At 41.5% G+C, this 15,398-nt stretch overlaps 1 protein-coding gene across 1 annotated transcript in view; it reads right to left on the reverse strand.

Moving 5' to 3' along the window:
- Positions 1-5,391: 5,391 nt before the first annotated feature.
- The window catches only part of LOC139667144 (ras-GEF domain-containing family member 1B-A), a 35,683-nt gene continuing 25,676 nt past the window's right edge, over positions 5,392-15,398 (reverse strand). The window contains exons 11-14 of the mRNA XM_071546563.1: positions 11,103-11,198; positions 9,950-10,073; positions 8,266-8,338; positions 5,392-6,091 (exon numbers count right to left, since the gene is read on the reverse strand). Coding sequence (XP_071402664.1) covers positions 6,067-6,091; positions 8,266-8,338; positions 9,950-10,073; positions 11,103-11,198 — 318 coding nt within the window. The 3' untranslated portion in view covers positions 5,392-6,066. The remainder of the gene's footprint in view (positions 6,092-8,265; positions 8,339-9,949; positions 10,074-11,102; positions 11,199-15,398) is intronic.

Here is a 15,398-nt window from a genome sequence, read left to right on the forward strand (position 1 = left end):
TATAGTATTATATATAGTATTATAGTACAGATAGTATTTTATATTGGTAACACTTTACAACAAGGGTCAATAAGTTAATGCTTAATAAGGGTTAGTTAATGCTTAATAAGCATTAGATAACCCTTAATTAACAGTTAACTAATGTGTAATTCACCTTGGTGTTCATGTTAACTAAGGTATTAATTTATACATTATTTAATAGTTTATAAAGATGACTATTAGCCTAAATCATGTATAAATTAATACCTTAGTTAACATGAACACCATTAGTAAATGATTACCAGACACATCAGTTAACTGTTAATAATCCTTAACTTAGTGACCCTTATTGTAAAGTGTTACCTTTATATTTTGCTGTAGCATAGTATTATTATTTACTGGCTGTCACAGTATAGTATGTCATATTTTTTAAAACATTATGAAATAGTATGATGTTTTGAATGCGTTAGTGTAGTATGATTTGTCTGTCTGTCTCCATGATCACACTTCATTAAATCAAGGAATAAACCAATGAAAAACAGAGATGTAAGAGCAAAGAGCAAAATTTAGAGGGTATGAGACTGTACCACTGTACTGTATGTTAACAAGAAATGTGTGTAACTGTATGAATATGAAGCAGGGCTTTGCTGAAAAAGAGCGTGTGTGTGTTCAGTCCACTTTCCTTGAATAAATAAAGGTTTAAAAAGCCATTCCTGTCACTTCATTTGAATCCTGCTCTTCTGTCTGCTGATGCCAAATGAGAGCCTGACTAAAACAACAACATGGAGTAGAAAGGTCTGTTGCATTGACTTTGTTTGGTCACTTGGTGGAGCCAAATATGTGCTTAATGTTCCTGGGAGCGTCTGTGCAGGAGCCACTGTGCACAAATTTGAACTTAATCCAAATTAAGCAACCAGATGATTTGGTTGTATTATCAGATGGTTGGTTAATAAAGTTATATATAGCCTCCTAGACTTTACAATGAGCTCTTATCTGAAGCAACTTTAAAAGTCCAAAGGCTGCACTGCTATTAATAGACACTCTTATCTGAAGCAACTTTCAAAGTCCAAAGGAGGCACTGCTATTAATAGACACTATTACTACCAGCTGGAGGATGTGAACCAGGGACCTTCTAGTTACCTGTCCTGCTCTCTGACCACTGGACCACATCTCCTATCTGGAGAAACTGACCTGATAAACCCTGCTGAATGAATTCCCACCATGTCAGCTGGTTGAAATAAGAACAGTAAACACAGTTGGTCCTTGAACCTAGGCTCTTCTGATCACTAGACAGATTCTCTATCCACTGGACCAGCAAGGCTTTATGGAAGCCTTCCTCTGACTGATAACCTCTGTTGGAAAGAGTCTCAGCTGAGTTCAATACCAAGACTGGAAAAGCAAGTGTGATTTAAAAAAAAAAAACGAGTTCAAACCTCTTCCACAGACCTCAGATCAGTTCAGATATCTAATGTAAAGACCCCTTCAGTAACTCAGAATCACAGACCTCAGATCAGTTCATAAATCTAATGTAAAGACAGTAACTCAGAGTCACAGACCTCAGATCAGTTCATAAATCTAATGTAAAGAGTCACAGACCTCAGATCAGGTGAAATATCTTGTGTCCAGAGATAGTGTAGAAGACTCCGGGAGGTCTGGGATCGAATCCCACCAGACAGCAGCAGCAAGGTGAGTCAAGAGACACTGAGAGTCAATATATAAGGTGTGTAATGAAAAAAAACAAAAGAAATCACTGGTATCCACTCCCTGATACTTAACACCTTCAAAATAAAAGCACCACACAAAATGACATCTGAAATCACAAAATACATTAACCCCAACACAATAGGGGGAAAAACATGCCAAGAACTGGAACAAAATAAAAGCACAAACCAAAATGACAACTCAAAACAAATGGGGAAAAAAACAATCAAAACAAAAGCACAACTCAAACAAATGGGAAAAAAACAATCCAAAGACTACATCAAAATAAAAGCACAACTCAAACAAATGTGGGAAAAAGCAATCAAAATAAAAGCACAAACCAAAATGCAACAACACAAAATGAAATCCAAAACAAAATCTCAAATAAGATCATTTTATATATATATATATATATATATATATATATATATATCTTTAAACAAATCTGCCAATATTTCCAGGTATCTGAACCACTTCCAGAAACAAGGGCTCACTTTATATCAAATTTTCAGTTAAACAAATTATTATTATCATCCTTTAACACGATGGTCGAAATGTTTCAGAGGCTTTTCCACCCCGACAAGAGGAAACTCTGAGGAAACAGTGAATATTTAAATTTTTGGGATTTTTTTTCACATGAAAATTCTCAAATTTGAAGAACAGTGGCACAAAATATCAGCTGTCAGCAGCTTCTGTTTGGCAGAGAATAAACCTGTGTGTGTGTGTGTGTGTGTGTGTGTGTGTGTGTGTGTGTGTGTGTGTCTTTGTCCAAGGACACCAAGTCACCAGGTAACAAACATTACTAACAAGGATTTTTAACCCTTCATGTACCAGTAAAGCAGAACTGACTGAGAGGCAGTGAGGTGAGATGGAACTTTATTGATCCTGAGGAGAAAAATGGTCATTAAAGCTGCAAAGAATAGAGACTTTACAGTTTTATTACCAGTCTGCTACCAACCAGCCGTGTCTCCATCATGGAGGAACACTGGAGAATTGTCTGTTAAGTTAAAATAAAGTCTAAATCTCTACCAAGCAGCTAGAAACAGAGAGCAGCTGAGTCAGCTTGTTGTGGTGTGGCTGTAGATCCATTCAGTAACGTTCTCAGTAAAAGTGAATAGTGTGATAAGGTGGATTTGTTCTTAAATGTCGGTTACTGTGACACAGTAAACTGTCTTGTCTTCAGCCCTGTTCTGAAATATGTTTTTCATCTTTGGGGATAAATGCTTTTTTTTGTGTGTAAATTGAGAATCTTCCAACAATTACTTCCACGCTTACAAACACGTTTCGCAGCCAAGCTTTGTTCAAACCCACAGAACTTTATTTTAACTTCTAGTCGATATCCCAAAGATACCAAACATGTCAGGCTGAATTATAGGGAAATGTGTATAAAATGATGCACAACACATCTAGATTTTTTCCATTTGATGTAATGGAGCAAAAAATGGCATCTTGGGTTTGAATATTTCACTCACTATAAACACGATATAGCTTCAGTGATGCTTCAGCGAGCAGATACAGAATATGGATGTGGTGTTGTTCAGTATGGAAGAAATTATTTTTCTAACTTTGCAGTTACACTTAAGAGGAAATTTAAGGGGAAACTCAGGGTGCGAGGGGTTTAAAAAAAGCCTGAAAAGGGGAGATAAAAATCATTTGGTGTCAAAGTTTATGATTGTGTGTGACTGTATTCATATAGCATAGGCTACATTTTATAGTTATTTACTCCCATTTCTGATATTCAGCTATTTACATTGCAAGCAGCCTGAGACTCTTTGGTTCATCAACAACATTTAACAAAACATGCGGAGTCACTCGATCATTTTAAGCATTCTTTTATTAACTTTCTCTTTTAAACACAACTAATGCATTTATAAATGGTTCCTCTATTCCATCTTAACAGTCCAAATACAAATGGATGAACACAGGAAGGGGAAAAAAAAAGAAACATATGTACACAATAAACCACAACAGCACTCTGTGTTGGGGAAAGCAGTCAAGGCAAGCAAGACATCAGTCAAAAACTTTAACTTCATAGTGTGCGCTGGTACCCTGAAAATTAAGTGTCTCATACAAACTTGTATAAAAAATAGCAGTTAAGCCAATATCTGATGACTACTTAAGTATGTTATGTACCTAGTACAAAATTAAATAACAATAAAATAACAGTAAATATTGGCATAAAGAAATAATACGACTACACATATAGAGATTTATAAATAAAACAAACATGGAGAAAATTGTAATAATAATAATATGAAAAACAAAAACAACCGTACATTAAGGAGAACAGTATTCAGAAGAGACATGTGAGAGGGGGGGGGTTAAAAACAGAAATCCTCAGCATTCACATTATTCAACACGACCAAACAAAAAATCCATTCACTTTTTTTTTGGACACGGCCACCAGGGGGCAGTACAACCACACACACACACACATGTTCTACGCTAGCAGGGGAGGAGGGATGAGGGGGGGGGGAAAGCTACAGTATCTATATGGCTAAAGCCCAGAGCAGCTCACAGGATGGCTCGAAGCTGACAGGTGTTACGGAGGAGCAGAGGGCCGCGGTGACACCGATGATGAGGAACAACGGGGGACACACCATCATCACACCTTCCATTTAAAAGCAATGGTCCACTTAGTTTTAACATGGGGGTTATAATCTATTCACCAAGATCGGATGCAGCTGGACGAGTTTGTAGCGTTTGGATTTTTACGTCCCATTCATTTGATTGAGGCATGAAAATAAACTGAAAACTGACATTTAACACGTTGGAGAACAGATTCAACAACAGATCCTGCTGCTGTGATCTTCAACTGACTGTTGGTCCAACGTTTTAGAACAGAATTTCGCCCAATAGCATTTTTATTGATAGAAGAGAACATAGCGGAGGGATACCATTTAGGAGAGATAGTTCCTGTTTGGGAGACCGGATCTTCTTTTGTTTTTAAATACAAATTTTTGTGTAAATCTGTTGTTTAAACCAGTGGTTCTCAACATGGGGTCCGGGGACCACCAGGGGTCCTTGAGGGGGTTCCAGTGGGTCCCCAGCAAATTGATGAATTGTTAAACATCAGCATTGTTTCATTTACATGAAGTTAGCACAATTAGAGAATGTAGAGGAATGACTGTTTTGATCATAGTTTCTCTGTTATCTCTCTACCTACAATACAGATAGTCATGGGATTCTGGACAAAATCATATCTAACAATAAAGATATTCTCAGATTTGGGTTTGAGAGACAAAATCTCATCAAATGGGGGTCCGGGGCCCAAATGTGGACTAAATTAGGGGTCCTTGATATGAAAAAGGTTGAGAACCACTGGTTTAAACTGTTCACCAATGTGATCAATGTCAGTTTTCAGTCTATTTTCATGGCCTCGTTCAAATTAATAAGTAAAAATCCGAACACTACAAACTCATGGCGGTCAAGTGCTGAATAACCCCCATGTTAAAACTAAGTGGAACATTGCTTTAAGCTCACGGCTGAGTGTGCCGCCGATAAAACGACGACAACGTGTCACTTCCTGGTTTAGATCACAAGGCTTTACACAACACCCACGAAAAAGAAAAAAAAACAAAAACAGAAATCACATCATCTTTAAAATGCAGCCAGCGCATTTTTTCTTTTTTCTTTTTTTTTTTTTTTTTTTACACATCACAAAACCTTCAGAAAAAAAAGGGGGGATGGTCGACCACATGGAGCGAGAGAGAGAGAGAGAGAGAGAGAGAGACTCAGGAGACGAACACGAAACAAAAAAACGACAAATAAAGAGTCGCTTCATAAACAAACAACAGTGTTGCAGGTGAGGTTTGAGTTCTCCGTACAGAGAATGCTGGCTTGTTGAAACAGAGGGAGAAGCCGTTTTTGTTTTTTTTTTGTTTTTTTTGTGTTCTACCCGTTAGGAACGAGTTAGCCGACCGGCGGCTAACGTGTAGCTTCAGTGGAAAATACATGTTGAAAAGTGTGCGGGGGAAACAATCACCCCCAAACACACCGTCATGCTCACAGAAGGAAACTCGGCAAAATGCTTCGCACAAGAAGAAGAAGAAGAAGAAGCAGCTGCCTCGGCCATTACTGTGACTGGTCGTAGCGTTTTCTTTTTTTTTAAAAAGACTACAAATTCATACAAAGAGATGAAAAAAAAATAACAGCTGTCCTGAAATATACAGCACAAAGAGCAAGAGGATAAGGAAAAGCAGAGCTCGAGAGCCTCTATAGAAATCCGACGCCGGAGGAACACAAAAGGAACTCTCCAGCCGGAGTAGAGATTGTCGTTTCCCTTCCAAAATGGGGATACTCGTGTTTTGGACAACAACAGCAACGACGAGGACGGGGCGCGGCTCGCTCGTCACGGGGTTCACCTTCTGCTTTCTCCAGGGGAGTCTAGACCCTGCTTAGCAGAGTGGATCTGTGGAGACACAAGAGAGGGGCAGCTGTTAGCGGCAGGACATCACTCACAAAACAATAATAACATTTTCAAATCACACCGGCAGTTATATGTATACTGTGATTTGAAACAACAAGAACAAGATCTCAGTCACACACACAGACACAGACAGCTTGTTTTCTTTGGTCTGAACAGTAGTGGAAAAGTTGACTTTCACTATGTGTATGTATTAATCGGATCGAAATGCAATATATCGCAATACAAAAATGTGACAATATGTATCGTGGGGTAGAAAAATGAATCATCATTTTATTCTGCTGTAGTAATCACAAATGTGACGCTTGACCGTTACAATTTCACAAATTAATATTAATTATATTATTTGCATTTTGTAATGGCATTTTTAAATTGTTGTTTACATTCTGGCAAGCCAAAGCCATCGCTAGAAATATTTGTGACTTAAACTTTTATTTATTTCATCGTATCGTGGTTGTATTGAATTGTATCGTCCCATCCCTAATGTTTTACTATTCTTGTGTTTTACTATTTTTGTGGCTTCCTTTCCACTGCAAACTCTGCTTTTAGATAATTGAAATATGAATCAAGTTTATTGTTATATTCCAATGCTATAACTTTATCAAGCTCACTGAACATCGAAGCCAGGTGTCTGTATAGGCGTCCAGTGTAAACAGCACATGGGGTCGTTGCATCAGATCCTGTTTATTGGTTAATCCACTCTTAGACTTCCGACTCCTCCGCTCTTTTCTTTGCCATGGTCAGATGAGAGGAAGGGGGGGGGGGGGGGGGGTTGGGGGGTGGAGGGGGAGATTCGTGCGTCCCGAGCCGAGCGCCACACACGTTCTGCTGACACGGCCCGACTGGAATAAAGTGACAGATCGTGTCACAGCGGAGGAGGCGAAAGCTCGCGGGGCAGGAGAGGCTTGGCAGGCTCTCAGGAAACGTGACCACACACACACACACACACACACACACACACACACACACACACTGCCAAGTGGATTCAGCCGGTCCAGCACAGCCAGGATCTGGATCCAGTCAGACTGACACCCGGCCTCACCTCTGACCCCCTACCAGCAGATTTAACCATCTGATTCATGTGTGTGTGTGTGTGTGTGTGTGTGTGTGTGTGTGTGTGTGTGTGTGTGGGTGTGTGGGTGGTCATCTAGCTTAAGCCTCACTCTCAGCTATGAATCATTTGTTCAGTGTCTATAAATAGCAGTTCTATTTTTCTGCTGCGTGTATTTTCACATTAACTGTCAGTCCTGTTAAAGTGCTGATCCTACAGTTCCTTGTTTTTTTTCTATTTTGGTGACATTTCTGGTTGATAGTTGTTGTTTTTTTGCACTGCATTTCTATCAAAGAACCGCCATTTATTTATATGAAAATGTTGCAAATTCTTACTTTTAGCTACAGGATATTGATTCCGTTGTGTTAAAAGAACTGAAACCCTTAAAAAGGCAGTGATGGATGGGACAGAAATCATAAACGCTGAACAACTCGCTTCGTCTCTGCTGAGAAATAAAAAAGCTCCTGACTCGCTTTGTTGTCAAATTAAACTTCAGAGTGTGATGCGAGCCGGGCTCCAGAGAGAGGACAGACCCCCCCCCCCCCGTCAGCTCCCCCGGGCCTCCTGACTGAGTTACTACTACAACTGCACAAAGACTATCCTCGCTCTCATCCATCTTCCTGGAGGTTTACACGTACACACACACACACACACACACACACACACACATTAAATGTCCAAAGTGCTGTGTGATGAGGAGGGTATGGTGTGTGCATAGGATGTAATTGTGTGAAAATGACTGATGTGGTGTCCTGCGTGTGTGTGTGTGTGTGTGTGTGCACATGTGATGGTGTGACCAAGAAGAATGATGAGCACATGCACTTCTGCTTTTGTGTGTTTGTGTGTGTGTGTGTGTGTGTGTGTGTGTGTGTGTGTGTGTGTGTGTGTGTGTGTGTGTGTGTGTTTAATGCATTTTATTGAGTAGCGTGCAGGTCAACGTGCGTCTGACCTACATCCCACTGGGTATGCGTGGTCAACTTGGATGCGGGAGGGAATATGGGGTGACAGCCATGATTGAAAGACTCTAAACCCCTGGGGGTGTATGTGTGTGTGTGTGTGTGTGTGTGTGTGTGTATGTATGTAGGGGGGGGGGGGTTTATATACACACCTCAGAGACTTCCATCTGTCCTTCTCCATGTTGTTCTCAGGACCTTCGCTCTCGTACGAAGCCAGATACAGCGCTGTGGTGAGAAAAAACAAAAGGAAACATTTGAGTTTTCGTTCCAGCATCTGGAAAATGCGGCACCTGCTCGGACAAAATGATCGCTAGCATGAAATTAAAGACTCGCTATTAAATATTACTGAAGTTATTAACTATATCCCCGAGTCCCCGCCAAAATGAAACATAGCCGTGTGAAATGAAGACCCAGTGGAATTAATTTTAGGTCTCTCAAACTTGCTTTTTCCTCTCATTCTCTCACTCTTCATCCTCTGCTTTTACGGGTTTCCAATCACCTTAGTCCTTTCTGTATTGATCGGTGAACAAACACCAGGCTTCACTGACCAGCGGATGCCACGTCCTTCGTTTATTCACGGTATTTTCAAAGTTACATAAGCGTAGTTAACGGTGGAAAGCTTTGTTATGATACATGATTCTGATGACTCATCTTCAAACCGGACAGTGTGTTTTTGAATGTGTGTGTGTCAGCCCAAAACAGGCCTGGAACTAATCTGAACAGGATGCTATGGGTGTGGTGTGACGTCAGGGTGATGAAGATGAGTTTGAGTCCGATCTGTTTTGAGAGTTTCAGCGTTCTGAGATGCCAAAACGTTCTATTGAGACACACCCACTAGTGTCGGGCGACTGGACAAATACACGGGGGATCGGTAATATTTAATAAACGGAAAAACTCCACTGGCATCAGGGTTTTTAACTGTTTTTGTTGTACAGTTTGGTTTTATTGGTCTGTTCCACTTTTAGCTGTGGTCTTCTTCCTAAAACTGTACATTCCGCATTGTTAAACCTTTGTTTTGCAAGTCATAATGTTAAATAAACTCAAAGTCATGGGCTGAACCCATCACCGGTGGAAATTCCCTTGCCGATTTAAATTCCCCGTACAGATCTTTGGTCATTTAAAATGTGGCCAAGTGCAAAACTCCAGAAATGATGCTCAAGTTGATTTAAATTTCATTTAGAGCCTGAACACAGCAGGGTGTGTTGGTTTTCATGCTACTGCTTCCTATTGACTGATACTTGCTCAGGTTGTTTTTGTACATATTTAAAATGTAAAAATACCCCTTCCTTGCGCATTTAAAAGCTATTTTTCAACTCAAGTCGTCTCACCTACACTGTGCATACTGTGTGTTTTTCACTCCTTATATGTGATGATGATTGGTTGACAGGAGGTTTTACACTATTGCCCAAACATAACACCCCCCCACCCCCCTCCTCTACCCCCACCACTACATTCTAGTCTTGTTAAATGGCTCTCTGTTCTCAAAAGGAAGACCAGGTGGGGTATGGAGCTCACGGATGGCCGGTCGGTCCTGTTGGTGCATCAGGAGGATTACACAGACTGTCCTGTCTAGCTATGATAAGAGACTGATAAGGGCCGGGCCCAATGACAGCTCTTTGATCTAGATTAAAAGGGGAGGGGCTTCTGTCGGAGCAACCGAGGCGTGGGATCGATGCTGCTCAAGTATGGGGAGCTGATAACAAGGTGTGTGTGTGTCGGGTTGAGGCTCAGCTCAGATTACTGGCAAAAACAAACAAAGCCCTTTTGTTTCCCCAGGTCGATTATATTTTAGCGTGCTATTTAAATAAAGCTTGATTGATTGATTGACTGGCGTACCGTCTTCGCTGAACACCGGCGCAGTGAGCAGGTACTGCAGGATCTTGCGGTCCTTCTCGAACGGACACTCCACCTTCTTCCAGGTCATGAACTCGCTCACTTGCTTGGCGAGCTCCCAGAATTTCTAAAAAGAGAAAAATAAAAAAGGTTAATATTCACATGGCTGCCACAAAATGTTTTAAGAAGTGAATCCAAATGATCCTCTATCAAACGTCATCACTTAAGTGAATATTTTGTGTAGTCAGGAGGATCTGGCTCTGACCCTTGACCTCCTTTGTAAGCTGCTTGTTTGTAATGTTTGGTGTGATAGGAATTTATTTTAATGTTGCAATGTTTCTGAAATCTGTTGGTCTTTTGACATTTTAAGTCCTTTACTGTCAGGTTGTCTTTATCCTTTAACCTTATGAAGCACTTTGTATCAAGTGATTTAGTGTTCAAGGTGCTATATAAATAAAGTTGCTCTGGATAAGAGTGTCTGGATATTCACTGAACACCGGTGGTTCATTTGAATGGGGTTTGTCGTCTCCCACTTGTTAATTAACAGTCATTAGGAGAAAGATAAAACAAATAGGATGTACATTAACAAATCAAACACTGCTGAATATTATCGCTGGGAAAGTCTGGTGGGGAAAGTGAAGGAGAAATGTTTTTTTCCCTGCCTCACTAGCTGCCATCACGCTGCCTTTGAGCAAGGCACTTGGCTCTGAGTGGCACCAGTGACCAGCAGGAGGAAGCTGTGGTTGACCTGGGCCAGTCCCGAGTGAGAATGTGTACAACTGTATGACTGTGAAGCAGGGCGTTGCTGAAAAAGGACATACATATGGGCGCAGCAAACCTTCCCATGATAAAATGAAGCTTAAAAATAAGCCTCTGATTCAGAATAGCTGTTAGCAAAGGCCAGTGGAAATCTTTGTGTATATTTGGTCACTACTAAGTGTGTTTTGTTCCATGGAAACAGCAGAAACTGAGGCAGTCAAGTCTTACTTCCTCGTTCTCCGGCACTCTTGGGGAAGTTGAATAAAATAGCAGCCAATCTGTTGGCACGCATAGTAAATATGCTGATGTTTAGAATGTGGGGAAGTAGGCGACGGGGAAAACTGTCCTGGTTAAAACCTGGGGAAATTCCCCTGGGAAATTTTAACATTCGACGCACCTCAAAGTTGACGTGTCCGTTCTGCAGCCTGTTGGCGCATCCCTCGTTCAGGAAGTAGATGTCTTTGATCAAGAGGCTGAAGAAAGGGATGACAATCTGCAAGACAACAGAAAGAGAAAGGGATTAAATTTCACTGAAGAGATATGAAGGGGATTTCCACATGATTCATAGGTAAACGGCTGCGGTGTGGGATCTTTATATAAACCTGTATTCAAAGGAAGGGGGTCACACCTGACAAAGAGGATCTACAATGTTTGACTCAATTACATGGCGGGAAAAACAAAAAAAAACAAAAAAAACATGGACACAGGACACTTGTGGATGACAGCTGAATCCATTTGGCATTTGACTATTAAAATATTCAAAGTAATGGTTGACCGCAGTGTGTATAAATAGGACCTTTATTAACCACAAAAAAAAAATACCAGACACAAATTCCTCTAGCCGAAAATGGAGAAGTGAGACAGAAGAGAAAGAGGTTTGTTAGGGAGAAAAATCCCCCTTTAAAGTCCCTTAAATAATTCATCGGCACCTTCATGCACTGATGTAGGTCAGTGCTGACTGAGGCCTGACACTGATGCTGATGGAGAACATGCAGAACCACCAGACACCGGGTAAAGGCCAGTCAGCTTTGGGCTGGTAGGATTTGTCTTTTCTACCAGTTAGTTTGGCAGGTAACCAACCATCATATCAATGTCCTATTATATAAAAAAAAACATCAAATTGGCTGGTTAAATCTGGTATTTATCAGCCACTGTGGCTTGTAGACAAAACATCACATTCCTTCCAACCAGTGGAAGAGAGTATAGTCTGAGCAGAGTCTGTCACTTCTCCCCTCTCCTGCCTGTCCCATCTCAGCCCGGCCCGGCTCCACCCTGGGACATCAAACATTCATGACAGAAGCTTTTTTTAAAGAATGCCACGGGGGAAGGGAAGAGACTCAGCTGTACCTCCGCCTGAGACATTTCACATCCAACATCATCTCTCTTTTCTGCTTTTCATGTGTAGCATTTAGTCAAGATAATACTCAAGATCATACTTCAGTATAAACCATCTATCCTCTTTCCTCGTATTAGTTAATACAGGTTTTTGCAAAGCTGGTGAATCCATTGGATGTGTATTTTTTTTATATATATACTCTCCATAGATTTGCACTGAGATTACGTGAATTTGTGCCCCTTCAAAACATTTTGGGTGCACTGACAACTCAAGTGAAACCAGGAAGGATGCAAATAAAGCAAAAATGGAGGCGATATGGAGAGCTTAAAACCAGAAGGGTGTACCTGGTATTTTGGGCAAAAATTAGATCTATATGTCATGTAAAAGCTCTTTAAGAGATTTATTTACTAGAGTAAGCATCTATATTTGTGTATTTATGTGATGAGTCCAGTCCAGAAACTACTGTACAGTCCCTCCAGGAAACTGCGATTTTGCGATCACAATAATTAAAACGTGAATTCAAGAAATCTCCGCAATATTTGCGAGAGCTTGCAGTTTTGCAAAATTGCCGCAACTTTTCCGCATGAAATGACCAAATCAACAGACCGCTTGTGATTTGGACAAATTGTCGCATTTTGTGGAAGATGAACAAACCTCAACTGCCAACAAAAATTACTGCCATAGACCGTGCAAAACAAAACAAAAGCAGCAAGAATCGAGGTGAGTGCAAAATTCAAGCTCTTGGAAGAGTTAATAGCTTAAACGGAGAGTGGGAGAGAATAGGGGGAGGCTGTGTGTGTGTGTGTGTGTGTGTGTGTGTGTGTGTGTGTGTGTGTGAGAGAGAGAGAGAGAGAGAGAGAGAGAGAGAGAGAGTGAGTGTGTGTGAGAGAGAGAGAAAAAATCAAAAAAAATTTCCTTTGCTTGCAATTTTTCCAAATTCCTGCAATTTTACCGCAAAAAGACAACATAAAACCTCACAAATTGTATCGCAATTTTTGAGAAAAGCCGCTGCAAAATCAAGCATTTTTGGCCTCAATAATCACAAAAAAACTCAGACATACAGTCAGTCCCACCAGGATTTCGCTCAGTGTTTCACAGGTCAGTCGGACAGTGAGCTCTTCTCTCTGAAATGTTCCCTTCATCATCCAAGTTTGGAGTGTTTCGACAATAACAGCAGGGAGAAGCGATGTAACTGGATGTAAACTGTAATATGTCCTTGTAAGATGTCTCAGTGAGCCGTTGCCGTAACGACCAAACATGTGACACGCCAAGTCTGGTTTAGATCAGCTGTTTGGCATTTGTGAAAATGTTATTTCACCCAACATAGCAACAACTGTCTGATTATTCCTCACGCTGACATGGGCACAGGCCAAAACACTGCAGGGAAAAAAAAAAACGGGGTCGAGGAAAAAAACATGTTGCATAAATGTTGGCCGGGTTACTTCTGTTCCTCCAGCAAAGTCAACAGCTTTCTGCATGCCTGGAAGAGACCATAAACACCCCCCCCCCCCCCCCTCCAAAAGTAGAGGTCATAAGAGCGGGAACATACCAGACTGCCTGGGAACTTTCCGTTTCATGACCCCGACCCTTTGTCCGGGTCTGTTTGCATGCCGGGGCTCGGCTCTCGGCTCGGCTTCTCAAACCATAGATTTCCCCAAAAAGATCCCCCAATCCTGGAGGAACCCAAACCTCAGGCAACCAGATCCGTTACCGACTCCCGTCTCTCGGTCAGGAAACACTCACTCTCCTTCACTCTCTCTTGCCATGTGATGACGCGAGGATAAGCTAACCGCTAACGTCTGGCGACCCGCGATGCGTTACGGCGGTTCAGATGCGGTCAGGGGCGCAGAGAGGCAGCAGAGAACGCTATGTGATCTGGCAGGCGGCCATGTTTTCTTTTCCCTCCTCCCTTCAAGAGAACAGAACGTAGCTGATGAGGAGGAAACCGCGGCCCTCCTGTGCCGCTCTGCAGACCTTATCATGACCCACTTATAACTTCACCCCCGCGACCCCTCTTGAGCCTCACACACACTGTTACACAACCTTCCCCCCCCCCACCCCCCCCTCCCGTCCAAATCCCCCTGAGCGGCTGTTTATAGCGTAAACACGATGGGAACGCCGCTCCCGGACGATAACAAGGCCCCGAACGTGGACGTTTGTTTTCGCATCAGAGGCTGGAACGCTTCATAAGGACCTCGACATCAATGCTGCACTCAAGTTCAGGGCCTCAGTACAAGAAAGTAGCGGGGAAGCATGATAACCATCTGCACTTTTTTTTTTTACATAACTGTTATCAGCTTAAAGTGTGATGGAGCGGTTTGTCTGGGCTGCTAAAGAGAATGCAACATGCGTCACCAAACACTTAAAAAAACCCTTTTAGTTTAGGGTGTTTTGTTCTGATTTTTGTGAACCATCGAGGACAGCGTTGGAAACAAGTGTGTAAGTATGTATGTGGGAGTAAGTCACACATGTGCAAGTCACAAGCAAGTCTCAGGTCTTAACCTTCAAGTCCCCAAGCAAGTCCCAAGTTACTGTGGTGAGAATCAAGCAAGTCAAGTCGAGTCCCTGCTATAAGTCAAGCAAGAAAAGTTAAGTCATTGCTCAGGTCAAGCAAGTCATATGAAATTCTGATGATCTACCCCAGTTTCCACATTTAAAATCAGTTAAAAGACAGCGGTCGTGAAAAGTTGAGTTTTATTTTCAACATTAACGAAAACCTTTGAAGCCTGCTTACATCTTATAAATCTTACTGATGTTTCACATTTTGTGGCAATCAATAACAAGCCTCCTAAATGAACAACAAGTAAATATTTAATACAAAAAAAAAAAGTCAAGTCCTTTGGAGTCATCTGTCTCAAGTCTAAGCCAAGTCTCAAGTCATGAATACCAAGTCAAAGTCAAGTCGAGTCTTTTATCAATGTTAGTCAAGCAAGTCTCAAGTCCTCAAATTTGCGATTCGAGTCTGACTCGAGTCCCCCACCTCTGGCTTTTAAGTGTTATCCTCTGGGTTGTACTGTTGTTTGTACCACTTTATACCCAGTAAATCAATCAATCAATCTAGTGGTCAGAGAGACCATCCTGAAACTGAAAGATCATGTCTGATCCCTGTCAATTTTCCTTAAGCAGGATACTGAACCCCCTGCTTGCTCATTGGAAGTCACTCTGGAGAAGTGTGAGCTAAACGCCTACATGTAAATGAAATTGTGGGGAAGATCTGGAGGGCAGATGTTCCTCAAATTTAAGGTTTATGCTGCTAGATTTCTCAGGAAAGGGGAAATGTTCTCAGACCGTTTGGCAGATTGGACTCCGTCAACTGCCACCCACTCAACTGGATTCAGATTTTTTTATCCAAAAACT

The sequence above is a fragment of the Centroberyx affinis genome, unplaced genomic scaffold (genome assembly GCF_046629955.1).
Source record: "Centroberyx affinis isolate AG114_WGS23_722 - 3 ecotype Tasmania unplaced genomic scaffold, CSIRO-AGI_Caff_v1 ptg005318l_1, whole genome shotgun sequence".
NCBI classification, from domain to species: Eukaryota; Metazoa; Chordata; class Actinopteri; order Beryciformes; family Berycidae; genus Centroberyx; species Centroberyx affinis.